A 21,076-nucleotide genomic window follows, 5' to 3' on the forward strand; every position below is an offset into this window, starting at 1 on the left:
GTAGAACTCAAGCATGACTCAGGGAGAGGTTCCCTAAAATGAATCTCACAGATGGTGGAGATATGAGAGAACAATCTATCCCAACGGGCATTTGTCAACAGGTCAGACAGGTAGCTAGGACAACGAGGTTAAGGTTACCTTGGCGAATCGTCGGCTATAGTGGGCCATGACCTTTGGGTCAGGACAGTCCAGTTTCTTGATGATCTCAAAGCTCTGGTTGAGCTGGGTGAAGACATCCACCACCGAGCAAGAGAAGAGAGCATGCTCAGATGTCTGCTGGAACTGGTGGGAGAAGGGGATGGAGACAATTGTAACTATATCGTTTATAGTGAAGAGCTGACAAAGATTGGTTATTTTTTCCCATTACTCACTCCATCTTTCTTGTCTCTCTCCAGAGCTCCATGCATGAACTCCATGGAAACGCTTTCATTCTCATCCAGCCACTGCAGCACAAACTGTAAGAACCACCTGCACATGGGAAAGATTGGCGTAAGGGGTAAAATAGAGTGAACCTATTTTTATACACATTTCTTAAGTTAAAACAAGTCATGGTTAACTCACGATGGGTAGTCGGGTACAACCCCTTTGAAGTTTGGCAGGTCCTTCACATACTCATTGTACAGCCACTTGACCTTGAAGTGCAGGTTCATGTAGTCAGCACTCTTACACAGCCGGTGCTTTTCATGCTCTGTGGAGACAAACACACCAGAGAGTGAGTGTGTGTCTCTCTGAGGGTGTTTCTCTTTTTGTGCGTGTCATTATGTACAAGTGTGCATAAATATGCACTTATGTATGAGTGTCTGAGTCATAATATTACTGTAAGAGAAGTATGGATATTTAGGGCACAGAACAGGTAGGATTCAGTAAGCTTGGAGGTAGAGGAGTGAAGAGCAGCCAGCCACCCCCAGCGGGCTGTACAGCCACAGCCAGGTGACATGAGGGCTCTCCTCTCTCAACTGGGCATTGAAGTGGGCTTACTGCAGGCTGAGTGTGTGATGGGCAGCTCCACTCCCCTTGTGCCCCTGGGCACGGTGATTAACACACACAAAACATCGAGAGACATCTATCATTGGGAGAGTGTGAAAATGAGTTTCATGAGGACAGAGGAAAGTTAGAGATGTACAATCCCCTTCTGGGGAGAGGAGGTAAGAGATGGGGTCCTGGGAGACATGAGCAGCTTTCACACCCAGCACATCTACTCCCTGCTTCTGTCGCCCTCTCGCTCTGCACCGCATGAAGCTCTACTGTGTCTCACATCCCCAGAACTCCTCCATCCTCCCCTCTCTCTCTCCATACTCAACTTCAGTGTAGCTTGCTCCACATTCTTCTCCCTCCCTAGTAATCCCACTCAGCCCCCCACCTTGCCCTCGTCGGAATACGGTAAGTAAAACATTGTCAGAAACTGTCCGACCACAGAGAAACAGCCTTCCCTATAGGATTACCTTTGCATCTCTGTTGGGAATGACAGTTTTCACTGGAAACACAGATCTAACTATGTTTATATGTTGGGGGTTCTGGGAGGAGAACAAGACAAGAGGAGTGATGGGGTGGAGTTGATGCTCTTACCAGCATAAAATGTCTGCCCACGAAGGTGGAATTCAGATGGGGCTAGAACACAGAGGAATGAGCACGGACCGAAGGAACGAAATGAAAGACAACAAGGCAACAAAATAGAAAGAAATAGATCAAGATAGAAGTGGAGAGGAAGATGGAATGGAGACGAGCTCCGGTAGAAATAAAATTATATTCAACACTAAAATACATGATATAAACTAGGTGGTACCAGCCCTGATAGCTGATTGGCTGACAGCCGTAGTATATCAGGCCGTACACCAGGGGTATGACAACACGTTTTCTTTTACTGCTCTAATAAAGTTGGTAACCAGTTAATAATTGCAATAAGGCACCTCGGGGGTTTGTTGTATATGGCCAATATACCACGGCTATATCCAGAACAGTACCTAAGAACCGCCCTTAGCTGTGGTATATTGGCCATATACTGTACCACACCCCCTCAGGTGTTATTGCGGAAATATCTAACGGCTAACAGAATACTGGCACTTGTAGAATAGCATAAGAGGGTCTCTTATCATTTACAGTACAGTACGCAGTCTTACCCTGAAGCCACTGGTAATGATCAACGTTATCCATTACTGAAAGAAAGACATGGTAGAAGACACATACACAATGCTGAGACAGAGACGGAGCCACAGACAGGGGGTAGAGAAGACAGACTGGGGAGATGTCCTTTTCCTTCTACTGTTACTTAGTACCTATAGTACACTCCACATGAACAGTTGAAGTCAGAAGTTTGCATAAACCTTAGCCAAATACATTTAAACTCAGTTTTTTACAATTCCTGACATTTAATCCATTTAATCCTAGTAAAACTTCTGTCTTAGGTCAGTTAGGATCACCACTTTATTTTAAGAATGTGAAATGTCAGAATAATAGGAGAGAGAATGATTTACTTCAGCTTTTAATTATTTCATCACCTTCCCAGTGGGTCAGAAGTTTACATACACTCAATTAGTATTTGGTACCATTGCCTTTAAATTGTTTAACTTGGGTCAAACAGTTCGGGTAGCCTTCGACAAGCTTCCAACAATAAGTTGGGTGAATTTTGACCCATTCCTCCTGACAGAGCTGGTGTAACGGAGTCAAGTTTGTAGGCCTCCTTGCTCGCACATGCTTTTTCAGTTCTGCCCACAAATTCTCTCTGTGATTGAGGCCAGGGCTTTGTGAGTAGTCTGGCTTTCTTTATGGCGGTTTTGGAGCAGTGGCTTCTTCCTTGCTGAGCTGCCTTTCAGGATATGTTGATATAGGACTTGTTTTAATGTGGATATAGATACTTTTGTACCGGTTTCCTCCAGCATCTTCACAAGGTCCTTTGCAGTAATTCTGGGATTGATTTGTACTTTTCGCAACAAAGTACATTAATCTCTAGGAGACAGAACGCGTCTCCCTCCTGAGCGGTATGACAGCTACGTGGTTCCATGGTGTTTATACTTGCGTACTATTGTTTGTACAAATGAATGTGGTACCTTCAGGCTTTTGGAAATTGCTCCCAAGGATGAACCAGACTTGTGGAAGTCTACAATTTATTTTTTTCCTGAGGTCTTTGCTGATTTCTGTTGATTTTCCCATGATTTCAAGCAGAGGCAAGGTAGGTCTTGAAATACAGTGGGTTAAAAAAGTATTTAGTCAGCCACCAATTGTGCAAGTTCTCCCACTTAAACAGATGAGGCCTGTAATTTTCATAATAGGTACACTAACTATGACAGACAAAATGAGAAGAAAAAAAATCCAGAAAATCACATTGTAGGATTTTTAATGAATTTATTTGCAAATTATGGTGGAAAATAAGTATTTGGTCAATAACAAAAGTTTCTCTATACTTTGTTATATACCCTTTGTTGGCAATGACAGAGGTCTAACGTTTTCTGTAAGTCTTCACAAGGTTTTCACACACTGTTGCTGGTATTCTGGCCCATTCCTCCATGCAGATCTCCTCTAGAGCAGTGATGTTTTGGGGCTGTTGCTGGGCAACACAGACTTTCAACTTCCTCCAAAGATTTTCTATGGGGTTGAGATCTGGAGACTGGCTAGGCCACTCCAGAACCTTGAAATGCTTCTTACGAAGCCACTCCTCCGTTGCCCGGGCGGTGTGTTTGGGCTCATTGTCATGCTGAAAGACCCAGCCACGTTTCATCTTCAATGCCCTTGCTGATGGAAGGAGGTTTTCACTCAAAATTTCACGATACATGGCCCCATTCATTCTTTCCTTTACACGGATCAGTTGTCCTGGTCCCTTTGCAGAAAAACAGACCCAAAGCATGATGTTTCCACCCCCATTCTTCACAGTAGGTATGGTGTTCTTTGGATGCAACGCAGCATTCTTTGTCCTCCAAACACGACGAGTTGAGTTATTACCAAAAAGTTATATTTTGGTTCCATCTGACCATATGACATTCTCCCAGACTTCTTCTGAATCATCCAAATGCTCTCTAGCAAACTTCAGACGGGCCTGGACATGTACTGGCTTAAGCAGGGGGACACGTCTGGCACTGCAGGATTTGAGGCCCTGGCGGCGTAGTGTGTTACTGATGGTAGGCTTTGTTACTTTGGTCCCAGCTCTCTGCAGGTCATTCACTAGGTCCCCCCGTGTGGTTCTGGGATTTTTGCTCACCGTTCTTGTGATAATTTTGACCCCCACGGGGTGAGATCTTGCTCGGAGACCCAGATCGAGGGAGATTATCAGTGGTATTGTATGTCTTCAATTTCCTAATAATTGCTCCCACAGTTAATTTCTTCAAACCAAGCTGCTTACCTATTGCAGATTCAGTCTTCCCAGCCTGGTGCAGGTCTACAATTTTGTTTCTGGTGTCCTTTGACAGCTCTTTGGTCTTGGCCATAGTGGAGTTTGGAGTGTGACTGCTTGAGGTTGTGGACAGGTGTCTTTTATACTGATAACAAGTTCAAACAGGTGCCATTAATACAGGTAACAAGTGGAAGACAGAGGAGCCTCCTAAAGAAGAAGTTACAGGTCTGTGAGAGACAGATATCTTGCTTGTAGATGACCAAATACTTATTTTCCCCCATAATTTGCAAATAAATTCATAAAAAATCCTACAATGTGATTTTCTGGATTTTTTCTCTCAGTCATAGTTGAAATGATGAAAATTACAGGCCTCTCTCATCTTTTTAAGTGGGAGAACTTGCACAATTGGTGGCTGACTAAATACTTTTTTGCCCCACTGTACATCCACAGGTACACCTCCAATTGACTCAAATTATGTCAATTAACCTATTAGAAGCTTCTAAAGCCATGACATTTTCTGGAATTTCCCAAGCTGTTTAAAGGCACAGTCAACGTCGTGTATGTAACCTTCTGACCCACTAGAATTGTGATCGTGACTTATAAATGAAATAATCTGTCTGTAAACAATTGTTGGAAAAATTACTTGTGTCAGGCACTAAGTAGATGTTCTAACCAACTTGCCAAAACTATAGTTTGAACAAGAATTTGGGGAGTGGTTGAAAAACTAGTTTTAATGACTCCAACCTAAGTGTATGTAAACTTCTGACTTCAACTGTAGTCTGGGGCTCATTCTTTCGCCATATAGTCACAACTAACACAAACACACTCAGACAAAAGGCCAGATAGGGCCATTAAGACTGGGAATATGGTATTAGTGGTTGAGGAGCTTGACCCCAAATGAACGCAGACTGGACACGTATCTGCTCGGCTCCTGATCGGCCATCCGTGGTGACTCACCCTCCATGGCATACTTCATGTCCTGGGAGAACAGCGCCCACATGACTTCAGCACACACCTTCCCCACATTCAGCTCCTGAGGGAACCTGGAGGAGAGATGGTAGAGAGTATCATTACATACTGGAAATATTACAGGAGTACATAAATTATTAGTGTGTGTGGATACGAACTGGTTGAGCACGGGTGTGTAGGAGTTCCTGTCCTCCTCTATGATGGAGACTATAAGGGTGATCAGTTTGGGCCAGAAGTCCAGGTTCTTGATGCTGGGGCCTTGCTCCTCCAGGGGAAGATCCTCTTTGTGCTGGACCAGAACACAACAACACTCCCAGTCAGACAAAACACTGAATGCAACACTGCTGGATTAAAGTGATATCCCGTGACATTCATATGAAAAGGGTGTTGAATCAAAAACAAATTTTGACCAACAGGCAAAATGATATGTTAATTGTATAGATACTCCTCTGAGAAAACCAAATGATCCAAACTGCATGTCTCTATCATAATCCGTTCAAATGGTAATGGTTTTCTTACCCTTGTAGGATGGTTAAAATTAGTGACTAAATCAATGGAGACCAGATGAAAAAAAGTGGTCATAAATCAGGAAAACAGCATCACGTCAGCTAGGGGATATATTGTGCAAGATTTAAGGTTAACTGACAGGCTCACTGTTGAACTCGCCATCTTTCTTTTCGAATCCGGAGGACATAAAACAATAGAGGTAAGATAAATACTGATTTTGAGACATGACATAGTATTTTAATATACGCTGTTCATGCGAAGTCCCTGTTCTTTTCCCAAAGACTTCTCGCAAAAACAAGCGTATTTCTGTGAAATGTCAACGGAACAGAGGGTACTACAAGCTTTTTATTTATTTTCAAAGCCTTTTGCATTTAATTCAGCTCAATGTCATGCTAATTTTGATTATTGCGGCACTCAGTAACAACTTGGAAGACAAAAAGTAAATTCCTCAAAAGTGTCAGCGATAAAGCTGCACCACTCTCAACTGAGCTTGGTGCTCATTATGGGATGTACTAGGTTATGACATCTGACTTTTTGATATCATGTTAATGATATGGTAGATAGACCCCACTGAATGATTCAGAACATGAACAATTATACTTGCCTTGGTCAAATGTATTTTCTAACATAATGAAGTGAAATGTCATCACCAAAGTGCATTTTCAACCACTCTGGGTAGAACATGAATATCCTGCATTAATTCTGTTAGTGTAAATGGCAGTGAGTTGAACTAAGATCGACTGTGTGACTCACTGTGTCCAGCAGCTGGTACTGGCGGCTGTACAGCTCCTGGCAGTTGTTGAAGATGTAGTCGTAGGTGGAGTTGAGGCAGGCCTTAACACAGTCCCTCACCACCTGACTGGCTCTAGGGGGACTCTGCAGTTCCTGGACCTGAACACCAGAGGGAGATGATGAGCGTTACAGAGAACACTTACACAGCACAATAAAGAGTGATATATCGTAATGATTTACAGTCATAGCACCAGTACCCATTGAGAGTAAGAAAAACTAAAACATCAAAGGCAGGAGTTGAGAAAATGTTTATTCACAGAGTCTTTGTAGCCCAGCCCTTTGCCTATACCTTCATCCTGAAGAAGGTGATGCTGGTCAGTAGGTCCACAGTGGACTTCAGGTCCTGGAGACGATCCTTACTGCTGGCAGGAAAGTTGTTCTGAGGGAGAATAATTGGGGACCATTCCATGAGGAAAAACAGAGATAGAGGGGGAAGGTGCATATTTAGAGGTTAATGTTAAAACTTCTCAATTTACCCTATATGTGGAGAGGTCAATGCGCAAGGAGTTGTGGAGTTGATCCAATAGCTTGACAAAGCGTTCTTTCTGTTGGAGGGAAGAGAGAATTAAGGTGAAAATCATTCAGAGAAAGACAACCTGTGGTATATGACAGCTACAAGGTAGATGGTGATATTGGGGTTGGGAGAGAAAGGGGTGTGGGGCCATACGAACCCCGAAGTTGGAGGCGGCGAAGCGGTCAGAGGCGGAGACGTTGGTGGAGGCAGTGGTGTGGGCGTAGAAGGCATTGATGTTGGCAAGCAGGGTGCTCATCACTGCCGGAACGCCAGGACACATGTACTTAGAGGACAGGCAGGCAAAGTGCCTAAACACACCAGGAGAGGGCACTGTCAGGGAGGGCTCAAAGACAGCAGCTCAATGTTGGTTGATTCTACTATTTAAAAGCTTCATTACGTCTCTTGTTCACATACCATAATTATCGCAATGTAATGTTCAGGTCGAAATGCTAAGGGCATGTTTATGTAATTTGACCCAATTTATACCATACAGACATCTTTCATTATTGGGCAAAATAATATACAGTAGCAGTGGATTTCAGGGACGTAATAGGATTTACACCACACTGCACAAGAGCAGGCCTATGTTTAGCTAGCTAGCACTCTCTCTGGGGTCAGGTTTTCACCCAATGATCCCTCACTATGTGGGATGGCTGTCTCATTTCTCCCATCAGGCCCCTGCCCCATTATGTCTGAGGGATGGCCACCTGAGTGCGCTTTGTGTAAATGATGGAGCCAGTTAACAGGCATCTGCACGGAAAATGGCACCTCATGGAGACAAAGCCATTCTTAGACCATTTTATAATTGACTTTCCTTCATTTGGGGCCACCAGGAAATGACAACAGCACCAAATGGCTATTTCATATTAGAGAAAAGGGGGCGGAGAGGGGGAGAAGGACAGAGTGAGACAGAGAGAGCACAAGAGAGAGATAAGATAAATAACAGAGATAAGAGACGAGAGAGTGAGAGAATAAGAGAAAGAGAAGAAACAGAACGAGAGAAGAGGGAACAAGAGAAAGAGAGCAAACAAAAGAGGGAACAAGAGAAAGAGAGTGAACAAAAGAGAGATTGAACAGAGCGTGTGATAGCAAGAGAAAGTTAGAGTAGGTTGTCAGATTCCTCTGACTCACGTCATTGCCTGGTAGATTGACTCGATCCCGTATCGCATGGCAAACTCGTCCACTATCTCCTGGGCCACCTCGTCAAAGTACACCTTCCAGGCATCGTCTCCTTTGGCATCTGGGATCCTCACCACCCCCTGGCCCAGAACGTCCGTTGAGTGGTGGAAGAGGTTCTGGAAGGCAGACAGCCACAATGTCCGTGTGATACAGAGACCCACAAGAAGCTGTGTTTCAGAGCTGGTTTAGGACTAGTTTCAATTATGGTTTCTGCAGTAATCTTACGAACAAAGAGATGTACTGAGTGTTGTACCTCGTGTAGACAGGTGTACTGGACGTGATAGGGAGCCACTTTCTCCTCTCCCTTGATCTCCACACTTATGTGGAGACGAATAGCGCCGGACACGGCCGACTTGTCGGTCCTCTTCTCTGTAACAATAGACACACACAAGTCAGTATAATAATATAATCTAGATCTGTCACATTGACCAGGTCTGCTAATCAAATGGCAATTACAGACTATTACTATCAATGGGTCTACAGTGGCTCCGCTACAAGGCCATTCAGTGGGTGCTATACTACTAGCATTACTACAGTTTGTACTGAGGACAAGGGCTCAGGGTTGTATGGATTTGTCCTTGTTCTTCCGGCTGAGGACACTTCAGCTGGTCTTATTCTGGAAGTGGCGTGTTCGGCAGCTCATCCCCGGCTATTTCCCCTGACAGCCACATTATCAGGGTAATTCGTACGTGTCGTCTAAGCGGCCGCGATACGACTGGAGTGTGCTACATATTAATCAAGGAGGAGATCTCCCCTAAGAGGATGGAGGAGATGAAAGAGAGAGAGTGGCTTTGCCTATGATTTCACAGCTCTTTTAGTGTTGTATCGAACACAGTCAATGAGTAACATCAGCTAAATGTATATTTCACAGTCTAGGGAAAGTGTACAGACGTTTCCCCTTGTCATAGAGCTAACACACTAAGCAACCACTAACATTCAAGAAGTGCTGTTCCTTTGAAGGCCTTTTCAGTATCATGGTGGAGTCGTTTTCAAAAAGTCATGATTAAACAGGCAAAGAAAGAGGCCTGCAGCTTCAGAATGGCACAGTTAATCACATACCCATGCACGCAAACAAACACACCACATCAGTAACTCATGCTGGGTCTCTCATCTGCAGGGATAGGAAGTCCATGACAGACAGTGAGGCATCCCTAAAAAGGTTGACTATCATTAAGAGGAGGAAGAAAAAGGAAAGCCGAGGGCGATGAAACAATTCACTTTTGGAAAGTGTTTAAAGCTAGAAGAACATTGAAGAGCTTTTCCAACACCCCACCCTCCTCCTGAGTCCCTAACCAGCCCATTCCAAAAGGGAGAGTGTAAAAGCTAGAAGAACATTGAAGAGCTTTTCCAACACCCCACCCTCCTCCTGAGTCCCTAACCAGCCCACTCCAAAAGGGAGAGTGTAAAAGCTAGAAGAACATTGAAGAGCTTTTTTCCTGAGTCCCTAACAGCCCACTCCAAAAGGGAGAGTGTAAAAGCTAGAAGAACATTGAAGAGCTTTTCTAACACCCCACCCTCCTCCTGAGTCCCTAACCAGCCCACTCCAAAAGGGAGAGTGTAAAAGCTAGAAAACCAGAGGAAGAAAGAAGCCGTGTGGACAAAGGAAGACAGAAAGGGGCAGGAGAGGAAGCACAAGTGAGAGTAAGCCCAGGGGAAAGTAAAGACCATGGTGGTGACAGCCAATGTTTTCATCCAGGGCAAGTAGGAGCCTTAGGGCCACTCCTCGCCTGTGCAATTGGGCAAGACAAATGGTATTGCTGGCCAAGGGAGATGTGGGTAATGAGGTACAAGCACAACACAGACTGGACTAGAGAAGAGGGCTACAATGTAGATCAGAGCTGGTGACATATGAGAGGCAGATACACTAGGGTGCTAACTAACCCACTGTGTTACAGTAAGAGGTCTTGGGTGTTGCGGGAGCTAGCACATAAGGATTTCACTGCACATTTCTTGAATGCTGTCAACTGTGTATGTAACAAATACATTTCGATTCAATGTTTATTTTCTTAGACTTTCAACCCATCATTAACTAACCCTGGGACAGACAGTCCATTAAGACAAAGCACTGTGTAGCAACTAACAATCTTTTCTTAAAAGGGTTGATTTCAGCCCTCCTATAGATAATATAATAATAATAATAATAATAAAGTATAATTCAAAACGGAAAAGGAGGGAATTGGCAGATGCAATGAGGACGCTAACAGAATATGCCTTTGGCATAACGTAGAAGAGTATATGTATGAGTGATAGGGATTAGAGCAGTACATATTTGGAAAACGGAGGATTCCAGGATAAAAGACACATGAACAAAACAACCTTCACCCTTTTGATCATCTGAAACATTTTGATTCTCACACCAACCCCATCAGATCAGAAGGGAATATTCCCTCAAAGCGGCGGCTGGATACAAGCACTTCTTCTACGTTGAGACCCGCGTACACACACTAAAAATAGAGCCTCTTGGACACAATGAGGAGGGAGCACAGGGGCATGTGAGGACTGAGGAGAGGCTGTGAAAGGGGGAGGGCCCTGTACACTGGACACTTTCCAACGGCTCAGAGTTGGCCTGGTATGGACAGTTTCATGGCTTCACTCCAGAGAACACATTAACATTAGATTAACATAGAATCAACAACTCCAAAACAGGCCCTGTGTGAAGCCACTACTATTTCTCAGGGCTGCGATGCAGTGGAATGTCCTCCTTTGACGCGGTCATTCTTACCATTCTGATCCCTTTGACTAATCTGTACATGCACTTAACATAACGATGGGTCTCGAACACAGGCAGCCACCTTCGTCTCACATACAGTCGACAGTATACTGTAGGATAGCGAGGACGTACCCAGGTTATACCAGACGTCCATCTCTCCGCTGAGCGTGCGGACCTCGATGATGCTCTGACCCAGGAAGTCGTCGGACTCTCTCTTCAGACGCTGCTTCACCCGGGACTTGATGTCATCGTCCTCGTCCCACACACGCACCTTGATGCGGTCCGACGAGTTATGACACTCGCTGGGGGAGAAAATGAGTAAGGTAGCGTTAATGTGAAGATTTCATACCAAGAACAGATATGCATTGCGTGGATGCTAACATTGCAGCTCATTCTAAGGTAGTAGAACTGAACTAGGTGTGGCCTGATGTAATATAAGGGGAAGAGTTAATTACACATACTTCCTTTGGGTGAGGACATTTAGACTGCCTGAGGCTTGAAGTCTTGGCCTGCTTACACATTATAGGAACACGCGCTCTCGCAGGATAATACTACTGACTACATGTGCAGGGCCAAGTCAGACTCACAAGTGGAACTTCTCCTCCCAGACAGGGTTGAGGTTGCCGTAGATGGTTTTGGTCCTCTTCTTGGTCTTGCCCACCTGGACCGTGACGTAGGGGTCGCTGGAACCCGTCTTGTCTTTGGCCTGCAGTCCCTGGGCACACAGCACTGCAGACAGACATATGAACAGTGAGACAGGGAAGCATCATACCACAGGTGGACAGACGGGATGACAGAGTCATTCGAAATCAATAGAGACATGGATATAGTCAGATGGGGAGAGAAGACTAGTTACAGTACAATAGAACAGTTCATGGAACGTGACCACTGGTGTAATACCATTACTCCCTGTGTTGGTGTACCTGTGATGGTGATCTTGGCCGACCACTTGGATGTTCCGTCCAGTACACTCTGTTTGATGGTCTTCATCTGCTGAGCGTGGATCGCCTTGCTGACGACAAAGACATCCCGGATCACGTCAAAGATCTCCGGCTTGTTCCTCTCCCTGATCTTCATGCGGTCCTTCATGGCCATGATGATGTTCTGGGTACGATCCTCAGCCCCATGCTTGGAGCTCTTCTCCGCAGCACCTAGAACATCAGAAACCACCCAAAAACAGTACATGGAATAGGAGTCTCTTTGTGGCACCATAATGTGAAGGTTGCGATGTAAATATTCGTATACATCTACCCAGTTGTTAAAAGCTATTTATTTGACCATCCGAGTCATCAGAATGAAAAAGGACTTGGATGTATAATTATGTCTTCAGTGCAACATCAGTCATAACCAACAGAGTACACTATATAATTCCATTGTACTTTACATATCACTGACAGCTGTATTCTGGGATGGTGAGGAGGTAGGAGTAAATCAACAGGAAAGTTCGAGCCACCAACTCGGTTGACAATGTCTGGAAAAGTGTCGACCCAGCCAAATGAGAGAAATGATAAAACACAAATCTATTGCAAAATGCATATCTATGTCTCATACACTGTCAATCGTGTGACTGGCTTTTCAATGCATCAGATCGCTCAGTTTAGCAATGCGGCTGCGTCGTCGCAAAAGGATCCTAAACATACTTTGTCTGTCTAGCTTCAGATGTGCTGTACTTACGCTGCAGGCAGTCAGCATTCAGCAGTTCCTGGCACTTCTCGTGACACTTAACCCCGCACTCGGAGCACCTCATGCCCTGGCGGGCAATGCCCCACAGCAGCCCCTCACACTCGTAACAGTAGGTGGGCGTAGTGGCCGTCCACACCTCAAAGTTATGGGGCGTGGTGCAGGAGATGGGGTAGATCAGAGCCTGAAGAGTCTTCTTATAAACGTGGTTCTTCTACAGAGGGGGAGGAGAGAGGATACTGAGATGTTACTTATTCCTATGATATTGGTAATCTCAGGTGAGTTTTGAACAGAGTCTTGTTTAATTCAGTAGAGTAATATGCATCCCATGATGTACTCACCAGCTCCTCGTCTTTGACGGAGGAGCGCGCGGCCATGGAAGAGGTGATTCCAGCCTTTCTAGCCTGGACCAGTGACTGTGGATGACAGGTGAAAATCGTGTTAGTTGCCATGTTAAAACAACTAAACCCAAACAGTGATCACAAAGATTGGTGGAGTATTGTAAGTGTTCTGTGAACCTTTACCCAGTGAGTGTACTACCCAAGTGAGTAGAACAAGGCCCAGAGTTAACACCAGACCGGGTGAAGGAAGGAACTAATGTAAGCATTGTTACAACACAGGTCATGTAAGGTGATAACATGGGAGGAACTAAACCATCACTGACCAGTCAAGACGTGTGTGTGTGTGTGTGCCCGTGTGTGTGACCAATGGAGGATTCAGTTAAAACTCCAGTAGTGATGGTCTGTACATGGCTCAGCATGTAAGGGTGGAGAATACAACCCAACAGAACAAATCAATCTATCATATGAATGAATTAAGGGGAGAGGTAGAATACGAGGAAGAGAATATTGTTTTAAATGGTTATATCAAGTAGGAAAACTACAGTGCAGTTGCACGGTGACATTTGGTTACTCAGGTGCAGCATGAAACCCCTGTTGCACATTATTTGCAGAACAGCTACATGGTGTACAATCTCTTGTCCTACTTGATATACAGTATAATAAAAACAATTCTGACTAAAAGGAAAGGAGCAATTGTGTTTTTTCCACTTACCATAGCCTGACCAAGGAGAGTGATTGCATTCAAGAGAATTGTGGGGAATAATTAGAGAGAATGTAACACTGGTTTGACATGTGCCTCACTGGGTGATAGCTCTGTGATTTCCTTATGATGATATCACTTTTTTTCAAGCAAATGCTGAAATGATCAATTGAATCCTTAATTATCAAGATGCTTCTCTTGTTCTGGTATTACAGGATAGAACAACATGTACTGACAAACAGGACAGAAAGTGTGATTTGAAGCATTGAGACGGATGGGAAGCAACACCTACCACATCGCTGACCAGAGGTATAGGCTTCCTCTTACGAAGGTCTGGCATGCTGTCAATCCCAAACAAACCACTTCCACCGCTGTGGACACGGAACAGAATGATACACTCGTACAGAAAACACAAACATCACCTTTTTAATGTGCTGGAAAAGCTATGTGAAATATAAATCAACATTGACAGAAATTTGGGTATCATCATGATTTACCCTGGTTTGATCCAAGCTTGTCTGGAGTTGGGTCCATCATCTCGTCCCTGCAGGATTTAACACACATTCGTTTTTCAGAGTCAGTAATTAGACGACAGTAATATACTTAATCTTATATGTTAAAAAATGCACAGAGGTTAGTGAGAATGGAAAGAGACAGAGCAGGTTGAGTTTCACCTCTTGGATGGTACATGCAGAACAAAACCATTTCAGAACAGCATTTTAAGTAATGTCTCGAGACAAGGAGAGGATTACATTTGATCCATACATGGCATCTAATGATTGTTGCCAAACTGAAAAGCCTAAAATAGATCAAATTCAACAACCAAAATGATCATTGTTTATATATACAGTACTAGTCAAAAGTTGACACACCTACTCATTCAACAGATTCTTTATTTTTACTATTCTCTACATTGTAGACTAATAGTGAAGACATGAAAACTATGAAATAACACATATGGAATCATGTAGTAACCAAAAAAAAGTGTTAAACATAACAAAATATATTTTATATTTGAGATTCGTCAAAGTAGCCACCCTTTGTCTTGATGACAGCTTTGCAAACTCTTGGCATTCTCTCAACCAAGCTTCACCTGGAATGCTTTTCCAACAGTCTTCCATTGGTGTTATTTCATAGTTTGTCTTCACTATTCTACAGAAAAAAGTAAAAATAAAGAAAAACCCTTGAATGAGTAGGTGTTCTAAAACTTTTGACCGGTATATGTGTTTCTCTCAATAGCAAGAGGGAGGTGCATGTCAAATCAGATGTGGGAAGGAGATGAGGAACACTGAGCAGTTTGCTGTACCACATCACTACAATGTACAGATGCCGATAAAGCAAGGCACAACTTATTTTTGTTGCGCAGTTCAGAGTACAACAGAGAGAACTTTGGTGGGGAAGTACATTGGATAATTCTTTTGGAGTTTTACAATAACTATAAATGTTCTCTCTTCCTCTGAGGTAAAGTGTTTCATCAGCGCCAGTGCTCCTCTTCCCCTCAGATTAATGGGGCTACAGTTTGGTAGCTGGACCCCTCTGGGGCTCTCCTCTCCCAGTACTAGGAGGTTCTGACAGCGTTTGAAACAGTTCTGAGGGAACCAGGTAGATTCGGCTGTTGTATGTAAACACTGAAGCCGGTGCGAGAATATGGCTTCTCCAAAAACAACTTCACCACAGTGTTTTCTATTGGTCTGATCCTGCCAAGAACATAATTATTTTACTCTATTCAGGTTAACAGAAATAATAGGAGCTTTTAATTCGATCAAAACACAATTCTATATCCATTTGAAAATGCATTCATTAGGTGCAAACCTCAAAAATAAATCACAAGCAAAGAGTTAAACACCTCAGTTCAAGGTATGACAAACAAAAAGGGACCATGCTTGGCTCCGTGCATACGATATAAAAACACCCAACGGCAAACACAACAGTCGCACCAAAACTCAAACTATATCTGTGTAAATGAAAACAACAACATAACTGAAAAGGGAGCTCATTTGAAATTCATGAGAGTAACCTGGTCATCTTCTCTGCTGCCATCTGGAAGGAAGAACATCCATCAAAAAAGACAACATTAGGGTTCATGTATATAAATAGCTAAGAAGATCATAAATAACCAGGTCAACTATACTACCAATCAAGTGACAATTTTCAATCCAAGGTGTCAGGATCAATCATATCTTATACGGTTACATTAATAGTTCAAATTATGGGCTAAATGTGTCATTTCCATCTAATGAACACAGAGAAAAGCAGTCAGAGTTTTGGTACATAGGGAATATGAGTGTTAGATTACTTTTTTTTTTTTGTGCTTGCAAATAATGTAGCACACGAAAGGAGATCTACCTGGATTGAACTCCTCCTCAGAGAACATGGACTGGGATCCTTGGGAAGTTTTGGAAAGTTTACGTCTCTGTCTTTTTTCTTTCAGGATGCGCTGCAGATTAGCAAGGCGTTCCTTCTTAGGGCTAACAACATCCTGTTCACTAAACTCATCCTGATCAGCTCCATCGTGGTCTTCTCCTATTGGACTTAACCCTGTTGGACTTAACCCTCTCCCCTCTGGGCTGATGTTAAAATCTGCTGAACTCTTCACAGCCCTTCCTGGAGGACTGTGGTCTGGTGTCAGCTCTGGGTTGGACAGTTCTCCATCAGTCTGATACTCTCCTTGGCTCTCTAAATGCTCCATGGAGTGATACTCGGTAGGGGTGCAGGGGGAGTGAGTCCTTTCATTTGGGGATGCTTGTAGGGAGCAAGGCAGGTTCTCTTGGGCTGGGCTGCAGTCCACATAGATTGAGGCCTCGCTGTATTCTTCCAGAGGAGACGCAGAGCGAACGTGATCAGTTGGCATAGTGATCGCTCCCTCCGGGGGTTCAGGGGAGCAGGTTCTGACAGGAGGGGGAGCTGCTTCTGACTCACTGTCATCGTTGCCAGGCTCCGGGCTCGAATCCTCCAGCTTCCTCAGAGCCCCTTTCAAAGCAGACCTAAAGGTGAGCACAGCCTTCCCAATGTTTTTCACATCAAATCCCACATTGAGGAGCTGGGTGTTCTCAGGCTCAGGGCTAGGCAGGTCCCCCGACCCCCACCCTCCTGCATCGTCTCTTGGGACACACTGTTCAGTCCACTCCCTGTCCAGGCTCTCAACGGATCCCACATGCAGGGTGTCAGCGGAGGACGTATAGCGGTCATAGGGGGAGTGCAGCTCCAGGTAACCATCATCACAGTCTGTGAGCAGCACAGTGGAGCAACTCATGCTCCTGGACGGCCCACAGCTCCCCACATCAGCATAGGCGTCCAATGTGTGGTAGCCGGAGCTCCGAGAGTATGGGCAGTTGGCTGAACAGTCACACACTAGGTGTCCATTGCTGCCCTGCTGCCTGGGGTGCCGCCAGTCCACCACACTGGACGAGCTGGAGGGGGAGTTCTTATGGATGCCGAACAGCAGGGACAGGTGCTCTGAGCTGCTGTGGGAGGACTGGCCTGGGGTGCTGCTGGTCTCTCCTGTGGTGTACCTGTCCCAGGCACCTGGCCCTGCAGAGTGGTCCTCCACCTCCTCCCCACTGTTCTGACAGGAGTAGATGTCTTCTTCGCTCCAACCGTTCTCCTCGCTCCACCCCCCATCTCCGCTCACACTGTGCTGCATGCCTGCCGAGGCCCAGCCACTCTGCCATAGCCTGGCCTTAACCGAGCGGTACCTGGCATCCCGGTCCAGAGTGTTGGAGCTGTGACCTGACGACAGGGAGCTGGTGCTGGGGCAGTCATGGGCATACCCTTGGTCCAGGTAGGAGAGGCTGGCTTGACTGGGCCCTGGTTGCGAAGAGGGCACTTCTGAGCTGTGGTCGGAATTCTCCTGGTCAGCTGGTTCGGGTTGGCAAGGAGCTAACCTTTCTCTCCATGTTTTAGGTGACTCCTGGGGTGGCACCATCATCATCTTCACTGGGTCTTTGTCCCAAGACCCCTGCAGGCACTCCAGTAAAGGACTGGTGGCCCTCCTGTGGAAGGCTGTGACAACATTCTGACAGCCCGGGCTGCCACTAAGCCTCTGAGGGGTCTGGGGTCCTGGTGCTGAGGCTCCAGAGTAGTAGAGCTCCCCTATCTCATTCAGCACTGCATCCACACAGCAGGAGACCTCGTCCACTGAGCCTCTCACAGAGGTCAGGTACTGCCGCAGGTCTGCGATCTCCTCCTGAATCTTGTTGATACCTCTCAGCTCTTTCAAGATGTGTTCGACGATGTCACTGGAGCATTTCTCTCCCTCATCTTCCTCCTCTTCACTAGGAGAAGGCCTGTGTGTGTCCTCCACAACCCCGATCCCATCCTGACATTCAGCGCTGCTGCTCTCTCCAGAGGGAGTGATGGGTAGGCTAGCGGTGGGGCCGTTGGTACTTACAGTACCAGGGGCGTGGATGAAGCCCTCTCTGTTCAGCGTCATATTCCCAGCCACAGGTGGGTTTAGAGTCCCTGTGTGACTTCTGCCATTGGGCAGGGAGGAGTGGAGTCCAGTGAACTCCCCACTGGAGGGGTCTCTCTTCAGGCCACATATAAATATGTCCTGCTCCACAGGGGAAAGCAGATCCTGGGGCTGGTGGATGGAGGGTTCCCCCGGCCCTGCTGGGCCCTGCAGGAACTTCTGGAACTTCCTCCGCAGGCTCCGGCCCACCTTGGGGCTCTGAGTGCTCTTCTTACCCCCCAGCTCCCTCCTCTTGGACCACTTGTGTGGACTGTGAGGTGCCTCTACACCGCTGTATTCATCTGGTCCACTGAGGCCCTTCTCGTGGCCCCTAGAGAACATCCCTGAGGACTGTCTGGGTGCCTGGCTTCCTGGTCTTCGTCCTCAGGGGCCAACCAGCACCCTGGGCCTCAGTTCTTTGTGTGACCACACAACATCCTGATGATGTAGAAGAGCCTGATCTGCTCACAGAGCCTTGTCCATGACTGGCAAGGCAGAGAAGACAGAGACATGAGAGAAATAATACAACTTGTTTTTTCAAAATATTATTATATACAAAGATTTTTTTATAATTTTGCAATGTTTGTTTCCTATCAACATGAACCTTCCCTTATGCAGGCGTACAAGCCATTTCATCCTTTACATTTCAGTCATTGGCATACAGTACACAAATACCTCAGAGAATCAATAAACATATTTATAATTCCACCTTCATTTTGAGACCTTGCCAGTATACACATTTTTCAGTCCAACAGACCAGAAAGCAGAGAGAGAAAAATACCAAATTCCTCCTGCTATATAATGGCCGCTATATAATGTCTGGTGATATCATTAAAAAACAAATTAAATAAGTGGTGCTATAGCCAAGATAAGTAAAATTGCAATGGATGACTGGATGAGTTATTTGAGCAGTCAGTTTCTATATGGTTTGCAAACAACGCACATAAGAATTTAGCTAGCTCATGCCAATGCACTCCTATTTACACTGCTGGCAGAATCATACAAAACACAGACAAAATGCAGACACTCAGGCATGGGAGAGTGGGAGTAGAGGGCATTCATCTCTGCAACGCCAGAGAGATTATGGTGGAGCGTGGAATTGTGATAAAAATCCCACATTGATATTGGGGGTCATTGTGAGTCAAACCAATGCTCTGTACATCAGTGGGTTGGCCACTCACCCCCTCTCTTCAGTCACAGAGAAGGAAGGAGCAAGGAAATGATCGGACACCGTACAGCTGGTATAAACTCTATAATTAGGACATGATCAGAAGACAGCCTGGTAATTAGTTGACGGCTCAATTCTCTCCTCTGAGTCAGGGTATTTTTTGTGCACACACCAGCTGCAGTAGAGATGCACTATATATACAAAAGTATGTGGACATCCCTTCAGATTAGTGGATTTGGCTATTTCTGACAGGTGTATAAAATCAAGCACACAGCCATGCAATCTCCAAAGACAAACATTGGCAGTAGAATTTCCTTACTGAAGAGCTCAGTGACATTCAAAGTGGCACCGTCATAGGATGCCACGTTTCCAACAAGTCAGTTCTTCACATTCCTGCCCTGCTAGAACTGCTCCAGTCAACTGTAAGTGCTGTTCTTGTGAAGGGGAAACTTCTAGGAGCAACAACGGCTCAGCCACAAAGTGGTAGGCCATACAAGCTCCCAGAACGGGACCGCCGAGGGCTGAAGCGCGTAACTCGTAAAAATCGTCTGTCCTCAGATGCAACACTCAGAGTTTCAAACGGCTTCTGGAAGCAACGTCAGCACTAGAATGTTTGTCCGTAGCTTCATGAAATGGGTTTCCATGGCCGAGCAGCCGCACACAAGCTTAAGATCACCATGCGCAATGCCAAGCGCCATTGAACTCAAACAGTGGAAACGCGTTCTCTGGAGTGATGACTCAAGCTTCACCATCTGGCAGTCAGATGGATGAATCTGGGTTTGGTGGCTGCCAGGAGAATGCTACCCGCCCGATGCATGTAAAGTTTGGTGGAGGAGGAATAAGGGTCTGGGGCTGTTACTAATACAATTGCTCAGAGAAACATATTTTGTTTAAAGGTGCAAAATATAGAAATCGAACTGCCATTTCCTTGTTGCTAAAATATCAGTTTGTGACAAAACAAGCAATGGACAGTGTAGATAATCATTGTACCATCTAAACCACTGTGAAATACAGTATCTTGTCATTAAATCCTAAAAATGTTATTTTCTACAGTTTGAAGCTGGTGTACAAAACCGAAAGCAAAAGACACAAAACGAAACTTAAAACCCGGGAAGCATAGAAACAGAGCACATAGAACAGATTCTTAGAGGGTGCCAATAATTATGAACCTGGATGTGCATGGAAATCCACAAATGTACTCTATAGTGAGGCAATAAGTAAATATGCACTTGTGCAACAGCCAACTAACATTTAAGGATTCATTGCTTGTTCATCTACCCCTCATCCCCACTGATCCTGGTTGTTTGAAGCAGCTCAGACAGTGACAGCCAAACCCTATCCACTCACTGTGTGCCATTATGCTGTTAAGAACCAACCCGCTGAGGGGAATCAGTGCTGCACAATTTCCCTCCCCATGCTGCTGTCTAACTGAATGACAGACAGAATGGTCAGTTTAACCACCATCATGCTGTGTGGTTCTGTGGCCATTTGCCCAGACCAAGAAGTCCGTGTCAGAGGGAGCACAGGGTCGCTGGCTCAACTTTCTTTCCTGTCAGCTTTTGAGCTAGTTTATCATCTACGTCTAACTGGACTGGAGTTTGATGCATATACTGTAGCTAGAGCACATAACAAACATATCTAGGAAAATGACCAATAAGAAAACGTACACCGAGTATACTAAACATTAAGGACACCTTCCCAATATTGAGTTGCACATAAAAACAACAGTCTCATGCATATAGTAG

General features: G+C 45.1%; 1 protein-coding gene across 7 annotated transcripts in view; it reads right to left on the bottom strand.

The window, feature by feature from the left end:
- The window catches only part of unc13bb (unc-13 homolog Bb (C. elegans)), a 43,474-nt gene that overhangs the window by 13,176 nt on the left and 9,222 nt on the right, over nt 1-21,076 (bottom strand). For 4 of the 7 annotated variants that reach the window (XM_024380582.2, XM_024380583.2, XM_024380581.2 and 1 more), the window contains exons 2-22: nt 16,060-18,648; nt 15,731-15,753; nt 14,211-14,257; nt 14,006-14,084; nt 13,726-13,731; nt 13,014-13,088; nt 12,667-12,886; nt 11,916-12,143; nt 11,580-11,721; nt 11,125-11,294; nt 8,536-8,651; nt 8,235-8,398; nt 7,261-7,411; nt 7,066-7,134; nt 6,879-6,968; nt 6,551-6,688; nt 5,449-5,579; nt 5,279-5,364; nt 562-688; nt 372-468; nt 139-282 (exon numbers count right to left, since the gene is read on the bottom strand). In XM_024380582.2, the coding sequence (XP_024236350.1) occupies nt 139-282; nt 372-468; nt 562-688; nt 5,279-5,364; nt 5,449-5,579; nt 6,551-6,688; nt 6,879-6,968; nt 7,066-7,134; nt 7,261-7,411; nt 8,235-8,398; nt 8,536-8,651; nt 11,125-11,294; nt 11,580-11,721; nt 11,916-12,143; nt 12,667-12,886; nt 13,014-13,088; nt 13,726-13,731; nt 14,006-14,084; nt 14,211-14,257; nt 15,731-15,753; nt 16,060-18,505 (4,749 nt within the window). In that variant the 5' untranslated portion in view covers nt 18,506-18,648. The remainder of the gene's footprint in view (nt 1-138; nt 283-371; nt 469-561; nt 689-5,278; nt 5,365-5,448; nt 5,580-6,550; nt 6,689-6,878; nt 6,969-7,065; nt 7,135-7,260; nt 7,412-8,234; nt 8,399-8,535; nt 8,652-11,124; nt 11,295-11,579; nt 11,722-11,915; nt 12,144-12,666; nt 12,887-13,013; nt 13,089-13,725; nt 13,732-14,005; nt 14,085-14,210; nt 14,258-15,730; nt 15,754-16,059; nt 18,649-21,076) is intronic. The other 3 variants (XM_042302239.1, XM_024380585.2, XM_024380586.2) reach the window with 1 other exon arrangement.

Source organism: Oncorhynchus tshawytscha, linkage group LG20 (assembly GCF_018296145.1).
Source record: "Oncorhynchus tshawytscha isolate Ot180627B linkage group LG20, Otsh_v2.0, whole genome shotgun sequence".
In the NCBI taxonomy this organism is placed as follows: Eukaryota; Metazoa; Chordata; class Actinopteri; order Salmoniformes; family Salmonidae; genus Oncorhynchus; species Oncorhynchus tshawytscha.